Source organism: Vanessa cardui, chromosome 5, assembly GCF_905220365.1.
Source record: "Vanessa cardui chromosome 5, ilVanCard2.1, whole genome shotgun sequence".
Taxonomy (NCBI): domain Eukaryota; kingdom Metazoa; phylum Arthropoda; class Insecta; order Lepidoptera; family Nymphalidae; genus Vanessa; species Vanessa cardui.
In genome coordinates, this window is record NC_061127.1 from 1,007,692 (window position 1) to 1,022,125 (window position 14,434).

The 14,434-nt window shown below is 42.4% G+C and overlaps 1 protein-coding gene across 2 annotated transcripts in view; it reads left to right on the forward strand.

Annotated features, from left to right (window-relative positions):
- Nucleotides 1-13,812, forward strand: part of LOC124529696 (protein tweety-like) — an 83,266-nt gene extending 69,454 nt beyond the window's left edge. Inside the window, exons 4-14 of one of the 2 annotated variants that reach the window (XM_047103566.1) lie at nt 174-329; nt 1,355-1,483; nt 2,874-3,017; nt 3,727-3,939; nt 4,797-4,925; nt 7,650-7,787; nt 8,121-8,265; nt 8,919-9,162; nt 9,287-9,454; nt 9,670-9,917; nt 10,120-13,812. In XM_047103566.1, the coding sequence (XP_046959522.1) occupies nt 195-329; nt 1,355-1,483; nt 2,874-3,017; nt 3,727-3,939; nt 4,797-4,925; nt 7,650-7,787; nt 8,121-8,265; nt 8,919-9,162; nt 9,287-9,454; nt 9,670-9,880 (1,656 nt within the window). In that variant the 5' untranslated portion in view covers nt 174-194 and the 3' untranslated portion in view covers nt 9,881-9,917; nt 10,120-13,812. The remainder of the gene's footprint in view (nt 1-173; nt 330-1,354; nt 1,484-2,873; nt 3,018-3,726; nt 3,940-4,796; nt 4,926-7,649; nt 7,788-8,120; nt 8,266-8,918; nt 9,163-9,286; nt 9,455-9,669; nt 9,918-10,119) is intronic. The other variant, XM_047103567.1, reaches the window with a different exon arrangement.
- The last annotated feature ends 622 nt before the right edge of the window (nt 13,813-14,434 follow it).

Here is a 14,434-nt window from a genome sequence, read left to right on the forward strand (position 1 = left end):
AAGATTTTAACTGACATAGCTTGTGTTATAAAGAATGACTTAGGCTACAACAATAACTTTTTTGTTAGATTCAAACGCGCACATAGCCGCGGGCACAGATGGTTATGCTATATGTATGTATATTTGGTATGTAATAAGTAATATATTAAGCATAGTCATTGTTCATGTTGCAGGTGTCAGTGTGAGCGGCGGGGATGGGCGCGGCGGGCGTGTCGGACGAGTACTCGCCGCCGCGGCTGGCGCGGCTGCTGCACGCGCTGCCGCACATCAACGTGACGCTGCACCGCGTCAACGACACATTCGCGCCCAATTCGCCCATATACCTCGAGGTAAGCCCACTCCCACGAGTCGAGATGGCCCAGTGGTTAGAACGCGTGCATCTTAACCGATGATTGCGGGTTCAAACCCAGGCAAGCACCGCTGATTCATGTGCTTAATTTGTCTTTATAATTCATTTCGTGCTCAGCGGTGAAGGAAAACATCGTGAGGAATAACATGTGTCTAATTTCATAGAAATTCTGCCACATGTGTATTCCACCAACCCGCATTGGAACAGCATGGTGGAATATGTTCCAAACCTTCTCCTCAAAGGGAGAGGAGGCCTTTAGCCCAGCAGTGGGAATTTAAAGGCTGTTGTTGTAATATAAGGCTACTCCCACCCACACACAACACCCAGGGCCGTCTATATAATCGAATGGATGCCCTGTGCTTATTAGGATAATGAGGCCCTATGACACAGAATACTATTTTGTTAGAATAGATATAGGAAGTACATAAACGAGGTTACATATTTATTTATTATTAACAATCACGTATATTATATTTATTTATTTGATCTGAAGAGGCTCCATGTCCAGGAAAAAATCATTGCACATGCATGAGTTGTAATTACGCAATCCCCAGTTGAGTACGAATAAGGCCTTCTCATTAAAAGAGGAGACATGCTCACACTTTTCCTTAAGTAACTATGATTACATACGCTCCTTAAATATGTAATGTTATGCAAAATAAACGTACCCGTAATATGCGGTGCCAATGGTGGTTTTGCGAAGCATTGCGATTTTGTATACTACTATATCTTTAAGTGAAATGTTTCCGATATTAGGCCAAGTTATCTTTTCGTAAATGTTTATTTTGTATTGAGAGTAATGCTTGGTACCTGTTCAGTAAAATAGACTTACTTCATCTTATACAAACATCAATCAATACAAATGAGACATTATTATAGAAGTGAATATAATGTAATGCGTTATCCAATCGTTCGAGTGCGAATTCCGAGTGTCAAAATGCAAATGGTATTAGGCCTATAGGTGATGATGAATGATGTTGATTTCTTCTGTTGTAATTGTTCCAGAGCTTGGGAATCCTCGGCTCGATACCCGGTGCGTGGCTCATCCTGACGCTGACGGTGCTCCTCATATACCTACTGACAAGATGTTGCGACAGGAAACAGCGACCGCCGAGAAGCATAACTGCACTCAAGGTAAAAAACTTCCCCAACTTCTGGAGTCTATTTATGATTTTAAAATGATATGAAATGAACCATAAGATGAATATAGTATCACCGTGTACTCGTGAGTATTTCATCTCATGTTATTTAGTTAAATATTCACGGATTTCCATACAAAAACTTAACCCATATTTTACCCCCTTAGGCGTAGAATATCCAGAAACGCTCAAGTGCGCAGCGTACTCATTTTCAATCAGTATCCCAAAAATAAAATTTCACGTTTCTAACTTAAAAAATGACCGACTTCAATACAAACTGTCAACCCCTATTTCTCTCCTTTAGGGGTAGAATTTTAGAAATTCGTTCTTTAGTGGATGTCAACATTTTTACTGACATTTCATGGCCCTAACTTGCATATATTTCCTTTGGCGATGATGAATCATGTAATCAAAAAATGTTATTTTATATATATGTATAGATCTAATAACTATTTATCGGCACCTGCGGCATTATACCGACGAGGCATGTCGTATGTTCGTTCTAATGCAGATATTAATTGAATAATGATAATGTAGTTAATTTAAAGTTAAAGTCATGTCTCCTCGTGTGTGTTCTGCATCTATAACTAAGTCTATCGCGTGATATTTTATCCATGCCTGTGAAAGAGATCAGATGTTCTCACATACGGTTCGCTCAGCGCGCCATATGTTGTAATGATGCTCTTCATATGGGCGAACGTTTATCGTCATGTTTATAAACCGCTTGTTTATTTTATATACTTTATATGATCTCGCGTTTGGTAATATGTATTAGGTAATTGGTTTATTAATGTGAATGGTCTTTGTTTTCTTATTTATTTTTAAAGCTGTAATAGCTTCTTAATGGTTTAAAGGCCGCATAATAATGTGTAGGATTGATCTTGACCCATGGGCTATTGTTGTCCCTACTCTTGATTTAAGTTTAAGTCAAAACAGGGTGATGCTGTAAATAAGTTAAATATGCCTGAGGTAGCCCGGTGCCTATAACGCGTGTATCTTAGGGATTTATGCGAGTTCAAAGCTGGACAAGCATGTCATTCAGTAAATTTCAAGTGGATATGATTAATCTCGTGCTCCTAGACCTACTCTACAAAGGAATATATGACCATAGCCGAGCAGTGATATGTTCACATGCTTTTTAAAAATTTATAGCAAACGATGTGGACCAGTAAAAATAATACGTAGATCCTATGAAGACAACTGATTCAAGTGTCAGTTCAAGTACCGGTCTGTTGAGTTATAAATTATAATAAAGATATAAGAAGTAATTCCATTAATGCATGTGATAAAGTAATTGTCATACTAGGTTTAGTGTATAGTTGATGTCACAGATTAAATAAAAGCAGTTTGTTCAGTTTTTATCTGTATCGATAATTTATTTTCAGATAACGTTGATGATATTATCGGTGCTGTGCTGCGGCGCGATCGGCGTCGGTCTCTTTGGTAACGACGACCTCCATAATGCGATGCTCCAGAGCATCCAGGCTGGCAATCAGCTGGCGGCCCTCGTCAACACGGTCAAGAATCAGGTATAACTATTTCGTATTTTATTTGGAGTGGGAGTTGAGGTGGATTAAACAGAACGGGGATAATCTAGCAAATTTTAATTCCAAAAAGTCTGGCAGCTTAATTAAGTGTCTTGAAAAACAATCAAATTATTTAAAAAAAAAGTTTTCATTTGTTAATCAGTCGATACAGCTTAGCGTTTTAGGTACAAGTATAAAGTAAAGTAACAGCCTGTAAATTTCCCACTGCTGAGAAAAGCCTCCTCTTCCATTAAGGAGAGGGTTTGGAACATATTCCACCACGCTGTTCCAATGCGGGTTGGTGGAATGCACATGTGGCAGAATTTCTATGAAATTAGACACATGCAGGTTTCGTCACGACGTTTTCCTTCACCGCCGAGCACGAGATGAATTATAAACACAAATTAAGCACATATACATAGCGGTGCTTGCCTGGGTTTGAACCCGCAATCATCGGTTAAGATGCACGCGTTTTAACCACTGGGCCATCTCGACTCTAGGTTGAACATATATATTATTTACTTTGATTATACTAGTCTTGACTCTAAACAAGTTAAATCGCTATACATATACATAGTGGTGCTTGCCTGGGTTTGAACCTGCAATCATCGGTTAAGATGCACGCGTTCTAACGACTGGGCCATGTCAGCTCATTGAATGTAAGTTAGTAATGGTAACTCGTCCTATAACTTTTGCTCCCGTCCCTTTCCAGTCGAGTATCTTAGAGGAGGCGATGGGGTCCCGCGCGCGCGCCCCGCTGGCGCGGCTGGCGGACGCTCTGGACGCGCCCGTGGCCAACCAGACGGCGCTGGGCACGCTGCTGCGCGCGCTGTCCGCGCTCCGGAACAACGCCAGCGCCGCCGTCTCGGCCGCCGACAACCTGCGCAGGCCGCTTGCCGCTCTCAACCTCGACGTGTTCATGAAGGTATAGTAAGACACAAATTAGATGTAGCATCGGAAAATGCAATGGAATAAAAATAAAACCGATTACTGCCGATTTACACAACCAATAGAAATAGCTCCCTATCGCGCTATTCGACGCTATTCGTCGCTATAGATTCACGCGTTAGAGAAAGCAAGTGCATTTAAATCGACGCGTCAAATTGACGAATATATTAGGTCATATGATATTAAAAGTTATTACGTTTATGCAAAGATCATATTCGCGTGAGAAATAAATATTGATAATTTGGGATAGCGTACTTAATTCGGATGTGATCGGTTTTACGAATTTTGCTGATGCGACATCTAAGTTGTGTCGTACTATATACTTTTATTTAAAAAAATATATGAAAAAAATAAGCGCATATATTTTGAGTCTTACATGCAATGATGTTCTAAACAGATATGTCATTAACGCGCAAAAAGTGAAGATTAGAAAACGTCCTAATTGGGACGTTTGCCTTTGGTCGTTTTCATCATAATTATGCCAATAACACGTTATAATATAGATATAAATATAGAAGTAATACGTTTTGCGTAATTAAAACATCTAGTTACCCTTTTTACTTATTGTTTTTATCAAGCTATCCTTTTTAATTTTAACGAAATAAACGGTCTCCGGCGCGGCACACTTTTTTCTGTTGTTTAGTATGGGTATAACATATCTGTTTATTAGAATATCATTGATTACATGTGAATTAGTATTTATACTATCACGTTGAAGGCTTCTACTGTTGCAATGTTGTTTTAAAGATGAGAAATGGTATCAATAGTTTCCATCTAATTACCGTCATATACGATCACGATGGAATTGAAAACTTACGTTGTGGTGTTGCGCAGCGGCTGTGGGTGTGGGAGGCGGCGCGCTGGGCGGGCGGCATGGCGGGCTGGTGCTGCGGCGGCGCCGTGTGCGTGGCGCTGCTGGCCGCCGCCGCGCGCCGCTCGCGCCGCGCGCTGCTGCTGCTATGTGTGAGTACGCCCCTGCAGTCACTACTCATACTTAACATTCACACACTCTCCTCGGTATCGTAATTGAGACAGACAATTAAATATCTGCTTTAATTTTCAAGGTCAAACTATACTAAGCATCAATCCTATAAGAATATCTATGACCAATACCATTACAGTGGTAGTGCCACACTGCATACCTATCGATTGCAGTCGAATGGGCCGGCACGCCCGTAGAAGTACAACTCTCTCACTTAAAATCGGCGTGAAATGGTAGCTATGCTACCGCGTTTCGTCCGGTAAGTGTGAGTTCCGGAGGCCCGATCCCCCCCCCAAACTTGGTTGTTGTGCAGAATTTAGTTCAATTACCCCAGGAGGGTACCATCAGCGACAGCGGTGGAGAATCCCTCTCTGGGCATCCATGCTCAGGACGTATACCACCCGAGCAGGGATGCCCAGGCTGCCCTCCGAATTCTGGGGGGGCAATTTTGCACTGTTCACTCGCCACTGTTTGGGGCAAGCAGGCATCATAAGGCAACCCCTACCACCCTCGCTGTGGACTTCTGCTACATAAGAGGACTCAACTCCAACCTCAACGCCGTTCACTACCATCTGGAAACGGCGAAGCCGGCCTTGCTCTTTCTAATCGAGACCCAGATATCTTCTCCTGCCGATACGACTTTTCTTTCGTACCCTGGGTACAAATTGGAACATTCCTTTGTACCACGAGCAATACGCAGATATCATCTTTTTACGTCAGAGATGATATCTGCGTCTCGTGAAGTAAATACCAGCGCATTCAAAAAGGAATATAACTCTGCCTCTAGGTCCCTCAAAAACGTGATTGCTAGGGCGAAGATGGAGTACATTGGCAGAATTGGCGAGATACTGGTGCGCCTCCCTTCAGGAACATGAGCGTTCTGGTCTCTCGCTAAGGCTGTCTTAGGAAATTTCTATCAGCCTTCTTTTCCATCTCTGCACAGGGACGATGAGTCATTTGCCGCGATACCGCGAAAGAGAAAGATGATGTTTTAGGCTCTCTCTTCGCGTCGAACTCGACTCTGGATGACCAAGGAAAGTTTCCACCAACAATTCCGCGGTGTGATACCACGACGCCGGAGGTTAAATTCCGGCAAAGTGCAGTTCGCAAAGCACTTCTTTCCTTGGACATTCATAAGTCGAGCGGACCCGATGGTATCCCTCCAATCGTGCTACGGACATGTGCTCCCGAGTTGGCACCGGTCTTAACGCGTCTATTCCGGCAATCCCGTCGTCCCGAATTCCTGGAAGATAGCTTTGGTGCATCCGATCAATTATAGGCCTATAGCCATCACCTCCTTGCTCTCCAAGATAATGGAGTCCCTTATAAACTGCCAGCTCCTGCGGTATCTAGAGGAGAATCAGCTGATTAGTGACCGCCAGTACGGTTTCCGTCGGGGTCGCTCAGCCGGTGATCTTCTAGTTTACCTTACTCACAGGTGGGCGGAAGCAGTTGAGAGCAAGGGGGAGAAATTAATAGCCAGCTTGGACATAGCGAAGGCTTTCGATCGCGTGTGGCACAAAGCACTTTCGAAGCTTCCTTCCTATGGGCTTCCCGGGAAATTATGCAACTGGATAACCAGCTTTTTGGCAGATCGGAGCATCAAGGTCGTTGTCGACGGTGCATGCTTTGACATGAAATTCGTCAATGCTGGTGTTCCACAAGGCTGCGTTCTATCACCCACTTTGTTTCTTCTGCATATCAATGATTTGTTGCAAATCAGTAACATTCACTGCTATGCAGACGACAGTACTGTAGACACCTTATACACCGGCCGCGCTAATATTTCTCGGCAAAACGTCGAAGTGAACCGGCACAAACTTGCGTCTGAAATCAAGTCTTCGTTAAAAGAAGTCTCGAATCGGGGCCGGCTAAATTTAGTCCATTTCAACCCCAAAAAGACGTAAGTTTGCGCGTTAACCGCTAAAAAAACACCATTTGTCGTATCTTCACGATTTGAGAACATCTTCCGCGGTCAATTGGAAGGCAAAGCCAAATTGGCTTCAAAAAAGCTGAGTGTGCTCAGCAAGGCGAGGCAGTATTTCACGTCGGCCCATCGCCTAAAACTTTACATGGAGTACTGCCCTCACCTCTGGGCGGGTGCTCCCCAGTACCAGCTCCTTCCATTTGACCGTATCCAACGTAGAGCGGCTCGAGTTATCGAAGATCAAGCCCTTTCCGATCTCCTTGATCTATTGGCTTTGCGTAGAGATGTTGGATCACTCTGCATCTTCTACCGAATTTTTCAATAGGAATGTTCCGAGGAATTGTTCGGATTAATCCCGGCTGTTGAATTTCTTTCACCTTTGGACATCTCGTCAAAATTCTAAGTTTCACCAGCACCACATTGATGTCCGAAAATCCACAACAGCGCGATTTCTTAGACATTTTCTGCCCCGCACAACCACTTTGTAGAACCAGCTTTCGCCGGCGGTTTTCCGAACCGATACGACATGGGAACCTTCAAGAAAAGAGCGTACTCCTTTCTTAAAGGCCGGCAACGCAATTGCAAGCCCCCTGGTGTTGTAGATGTCCATGGGCGGTGGTAGTCACTTTCCATCCGGTGAGCCTCCTGCTCGTTTGCCACCTATCTCATAAAAAAATGAGATCTTTATAAAATAATCGTCACTTTTCATTATGTTGTCCACGAGCTGTGCTCCGAGTGCACTTTCCTTTCCTCTCACTAACTGGCGGGTTGTCTGCAGGTGTGCGCGCTGGGCGCGCTGGTGGCGTGCTGGGCGGCGGGCGCGGCGCTGGCGGCGGGCGCGGTGGCGGCGGCGGACGCGTGCCAGGACCCCGCGCGCGCGCTGGCGCTGCACGCGCCGCACGGCCTGCCCGTCGACGTCAGTGCCCCCTACATACCTCTCTCTTGCTACATACTTGTATTGTTGCGTCCGGTTGGGACGAAGTTCCCCCCCCCCCTCTCTATATTATACATTGGACAGCAGACACAATTAAATAAGTTATCATCGTTTGAATTATAAATAAATATCGAAGACAAAATATAATCAGATTTCGAAAATTAAAACGATAGAGAAAGAGCTTTTCTTTATTATATTATTTTTAGCAGTTCAAATGTCGTTGACACAGTATTAATCGAAGTTGCCTTCTGCGACTTTGAGCACGAGTGTCGCTAGTGGCAGCGCGTGCTGAGTACAGGGGCGGGTGCGTTGCAGATGGTGCACTACTACCTGTCGTGCAAGGTGTCGCGCGAGAACGTGCTGACGGCTGAGCTGCGCAACGCGCAGCGCGCCGTGGTGGCGGTGCGCCAGGCGCTGGCGGTGCTGTCGCGCGGCGCGCCGCAGCTCTTCAACGACCCTGGTGCGCTTATTTACTACAATCTTCATTTCTAATGAGTTTAAAAATGTTATACTAAATAATTTAATTTGCGGTGTAGAGCTGATGTGGCACCATTGTCGATATATTTAGTACTAGTAACATGAGTCAACAACATCACATACATTACTCTGATCCCAATGTAAGTAGCTAAAGCACTTGTGTTATGGAAATCAGAAGTAACGACGGTACCACAAACACCCAGACCCAAGACAACATAGAAAACTAATTGTAATCTACATTGACTCGGCCACGAATCGAACCCAGGACCTCAGAGTGGCGTACCCATGAAAACCGGTGTACACACCACTCGACCATGGAGGTCGTCAAACAAACATAAATGTGATTTATTATTCACATGCGGCTTTAAATATTTGAGAAATGTTGGCAACAGTGGTTGTTATGATGTAATATAAAAACTGAGTTCTGCCATTTAAATATACCAGATTTGGTTTTGACGTTTACAATAGCACAGATCAACTATCGATAAATAACACCAATCTAGACATTATAAACGGGAACTTTCGTCCATCTACTGCTACGTTTTATGGAATTTGAAGTTGGTTCAACATCTTCCCCTCCCTGGAGCCACTTCAGAGTATACCCGGAGGAGTGGATACGAGTGTGTGCGTGCGCAGGGCTGCAGCCGGCGCTGGGCGCGCTGGGCGCGGGCACGGGCGAGGCGGAGCGCGCGCTGGTCTCGCTGAGCGGCGCGCTGGAGTGCCGCATGGCGCGCGCCTACTTCGTGGCCGCCGCGCGCGCCGCCTGCGACGGCGGCCTGCAGGCGCTGTCGCTGCAGCTGCTGGCCGCCATCGTCGCCGGCTTCCTCTTCACCGCTATCGTTCTGGTCGACTCCCACGCCTGGATCTACATCAACCCGAAGTGAGTACTCGATCGCTTCCGGTGCATCGTCTGTATTATTTCCCAATAAATTCGCCGCAGCGATTTGCATGCGTTGAGCTCGTTTGGGCACGCCTTATGTAACTTCCCACCGTGCTCTCTGCAGACGCAGCGTGTCCGGCGAGGAGCAGGCTCCGTTCCTGTCGACGGGCAGCGCCGGCTCGCGCACGCTGCCGCGCCCCGCGCCCTTCCCCAACGGCAAGCCGCCCTCGTACAGCGCCGCCGTGCAGCTCATGGACCTGGCCGACCGCGACAGGGAACGCGAACGACCAAGGTCAGCTTGTGACTACTAAGAGTTGGAGCAAACGATGACAATTGTTTTTACACCTTTTGAATGTACTTTCCCATCATTGTATTGCACGTTTTTTGTTACTTTAAAATAAAAAGGATATCTAACAGCACCAAGTCTCTGAACAAGCAATAAGCGTGTCCCGAGTAGTTTGTGTGTGGAGTAGCGATTAAACGTGCGAGGTATCACTCCCGGCGTAGTGACGAGTACGCGCACGGTCGCGCTGCGGTCGGCAGGTCGCGCATGTCGGGCAGCGCCACGCTGGGCCGCGCGGCGGGCGCGGCGCCGGCGCTGGGCGCGCTGGGCGGCGCGCTGGGCGGCTCGCACACGCTGGGCCGCGCGCCGCACAACGGCAAGTACGCCACGCTCAGCAAGCAGTGCAAGACGCTCGAGAGCAACGACTTCTACTGAGAGCGGGCGGGCGGCGCGGCTCCTGAACACGCGGCGGGTGAGCACTGCTATCTTACACTTATATCCTATTGTTATACAATACATACCTGTAACTGGCCCACGGCTGGACTATGGAGCTTATGCCATAGTCCATTTATGAACCTTTTCAATGACAGTTTCAATGGATCAATTTGTCGGAAAATGCTAAAATCAAATGTGTTTACTTTGAATTAAAATTGGCTTAAACTCCACCCTTCCAGGTCAGACGAATCGGTCGGGCTCGCTGAACCGCTTCGACCCGAAGTACGCCTCCTTCGGGCCGCGCGCGCCGCGCCCGCGCCCGCCCGCGCCGCCGCCCGCCCTCGCCACCTTCTCGCCCGACGCGCCGCGCACGCACGCCGCGCACGCGCCGCACCCCCCGCACGCGCCGCACAGCGCGCACGTGGGGCCCGACAAGTACGCCACGGTGCGCCCGCAGCGCCGCACCGACCCGCAGCCGCTGTCCGCCGCCGCGCTCGAGTACCGCAGCCTGCAGCGCCCGCGCCGCCAGCAGAACGCCAACGCGCAGCACCGCCGCCGCCACGAGCCGCGCGACCAGCGCGACGCCCGCGACCCCCGCGACCCCCGCGACCCCCGCGACCCCCGCGACGCGCGCGACCAGCGTGACCTCTACGCGGTCACGGAGTTGTAGGAGCAACCGCCGGGGACCAAGCAGCTATCTGTGCATCTCCGGTGCTCCTACGATTGTAAAACGGCTACGAAACTCTAAACGTGTACCGTGTTAATTTATATCGAATATTCGTTTTATGAAATCTCACTAGGTCGATAGTTCTCGGGTGAAAGTGATTTCTACGAAAGTGACATTTTAGTGATGAAATGATCGGTTTACGACGACTCGACAGGAAACGATGTTGCAAGGTAGAGTAAAGTATTTACTTACTGGTAACCGTTGGACACATTGACTTTCTTATTTATCTGGGACGTAGTATTAAAGTATTATTTTTCGTAATTTATTATTGATTACTCAAACATTGGCTATGCTTATCATAGTTATGCAGAGAGTAGTTATTGCGACGAAACGATTTGAGGAAGACGCAAGTAGAAAAAGACAAGAAAATAGTTTCGAACTTATTTCATGCAAATATTTCTCATCAACCTTTTAGGTTGCGGTTTCCTTGACTCTAAAGATACTTTGCGTGTTTGCAAGGTTTATTTGTAATGCTCAATCGTAGTTCATTTTTTATCGTTCATATAAACTACGGTCTAATATTTTCGTAGCAGTAGTATTTGCGTATTGAATCTTATTGGCACAAATGTTTTTTGATACTTATTGATTATCAAAAAAACGTTTTGATAATTTTTAGTGTGGCCTATAATTTTATATTGAAAAAGGAGCCTGGTCTTTGCTCTTATTTGGTATTAAAATAAAATAAAATCTTCCAATCATATTCATTCAAAATATAACCTGAATATAACGGAAATACTGGGATAATAAAGACAGTGATGTAAAAATTCATGTATTACTTTGTAAATGTCGTAATAATATATAAGGAGTCCACAAAAGGCTGTGCTATTAAATCAGAAGAATTGACCAAAAAGTTCTTACGATTTTGGTAAAATAACGTTATGTAAAATAACGTTACATCTTATAACGCTATGTTAAATAACGTTATAAATGATAACGTTACGTTAAAGCTGTCTCTTCATTGATTTATCGAATCGGTTTTCGCTCAACTTAGCTGTAAGGTAACCTAAAAAGTTCTTAGGGAATTTTATCTAAACGGCTGATATGTAAAAAAAGACTTGACGAAATTCACTTCGAAACAAAATAACGAAAACGGTTTTTTTATATCTTTTAAAAATAAATTCGGATTTTATAAATAATAATCGTATAGTTTATAAGTAATGTAGGAGTAAGTCGAAAGTATGTGAACATATTCGATGTAATAATCTAATGTTTATGAATAGCTAATTGGAAGAAAGCGATAGGCCATAGACAATTGTATTTGATATTGATTGGTGTTTTAGGGGCTCGAAGCCCTCCATTGAATTTGGATGTGTACATCATATAGATAAATTGTTTATAAAAATATTTAATACATATATCATACGGTAATATTAAATAATGTCAAATGATTTCAATTTACTGAAAGTCGAATGACGCTTATGACGAATGTATGCTTGTAATGAGTGATCGACTCTTTTAACTTTACCCCCATTTAGGTATTATCTGAGTGAAAGTAACACATCTTCTGCGATAGGAATCTCGTATGGTATGTATAGTCTTAATTTGTCTACCTATGTAATTGGAATCGGCTCAAGTTAAGGCGGTTTTAACTAGTTCAAAATAGTGGACCTATTTGTATATACACTTATTAGATATATTTTCATTTTGACTAATATAAAAACATTCGATTAATAGTAAAAATCGAAATATTCAATAAAGCATTCCATCATGTGTAGCTAAAGTGGAATTGGTAGTGAAGTAATCTGAAATCGACCTAAGCGTATGGTTATAAGGTGCAAATTTAAACTGCCATTCGATGATCGTTTAGTAATTAATGAACAAAGTATGTTCTCACTGTGACACCACAAACGTATTTTGTAATCAACGGAATATGATCACGGAAATGTCTTGACACGAAAATTAGAGCCCGTTTAAAAAAAAAAAAACAAAAGTGACAGCTCAAGTATTTTCGCGCCAAATATTGTAATTTTCGCGATCATGTTTCAAACATAATATTCTTAATAGATGTAAATTTATATGTAAGTGTTAATAGTAAAGGTACCAGTTTTTATTCAGTATTATGATAGATAATTTTGTGAGACTTTACAACGACGTTGGTACATTTTTTATGGTCAATGTAATGTTTTTTTTCTCAGCGTAACTTCACGGTACCGCAAGCAGTGTATTCGCCAAAGATAATGCATAATTTTATATAAGCATAGTTATCGTAAGTATAATGTAAGACTTTAGACTTTCCTTGGCTGCTGCGTATTGCCATATGTTTTATTTAATTAAACCTTAGGCTTTTAACGTAAAAAAAACTCCAAGCAAGTCTTTATCTCAGTCAAACAACCATTGTTGCGTATGTTGTAATATTTTAATTAAAAATTGCTCAACTTATTTTATTTGAGTATCGAATGTGTTGTTTTTTCTTGCAATTTGTTTAAAAAGAAAATATAATTTAATTTTTTTATGTCAAAGTTTTATATGAGAAATGTACACGCAATAACAAAATATATTATGCTATATTATGTGTAAGTTCACTGTCTTTCGATGTAATAAATGCACACTATTTAACGACATTCTTATTAAATAATTAGGCAGATGTAACATGTTTGAGGGATATTAAAGTTCGTTATAAGTTCGAAGTTTTCGATTATGAATTATGAACATTATGACGTCACTTCATCAAACGATGGTCCGTACATAGACGATGACATGAATCAAAGTTACCAAAGTGTGGGTTATTGCATATTTAATATCCTGTGAGAGTGGGTGAGTGTAATGTACGTGCCATACTGTGTTGTAAAATTTTACCTTTTTTTTAAATAAATCTTTCTCGAATATAGTACATTATTAATGATTATATCGTAAACATTATAACGTAAACAATTTTTTGTTTGTTTTGTAACGATATTTTGATTTAAGGGATATTCTTTTGTTAATTTATATAATTTATTTTAAACGTGTATAATATTGTTTGTTTTTCTTTTTTAAATCATTCGCTTTATGCAATAATATTTTGCTTTTTCAAGTCAATTATGGTGCGAGTATGTTAAATTTATACATATACAACCTTTTTACATTACAAGAAATGTATATCCATGTGTTTATTGTTTATATTAATATTTATTTGTTCTTATAATATTTTAAATGTCATCTTTTACATATGATTTTTTCGATACGGTCAATTGTATTAGTTTCACTTTTGTCTAATTAAAAAGGTTTTTTTTATAAATAAATAAAAATCTATTTATGGATAGACCAAAAAAATAAAATTTTTGTTTTCATAAAACAAAGCCTAGAATGTTTTTTTTTTGTATTTGACGTAGTTGTACTAATAGATTTGTTTCATTTTTTCTTAATAATTATATAATTGCAAGTTATTAGTTGTAAATTATCACAGTATTTTTATTTCTTATAATGTAAAAAGGTTTGTTGATTATCTATGGTGATGTAATGACTTGTATAAGGTAAATTATAAATGGTTGATGAATAGATCAAGTGTATGGGTTTACAATGCAAAATAATAAATGGATTAAAATGTATGGTGTTGTTTTATTTAAGTTTATCATCTATGAATATTATTGTTGACATATTTCTGAGTATAAATTATATTAATTATATTTTAAATTGATAATTTTACACTGAAAGATTGCCATTTTAATAGATCATTTCTGTAAACGTTCGAATTTCGGACTTCATCTAAAAATCTTCTGTACATAAATATTAGAGAAAACAATTAAAAGTGTCTAGAACGAACGTTATCGTGTCTGTATTTTGTTCAAAGCTCTGGAACTAACGCTGGTGCTAGCTCTTGTGGTTCTCGACTGTGCCGGCTTCTTAAC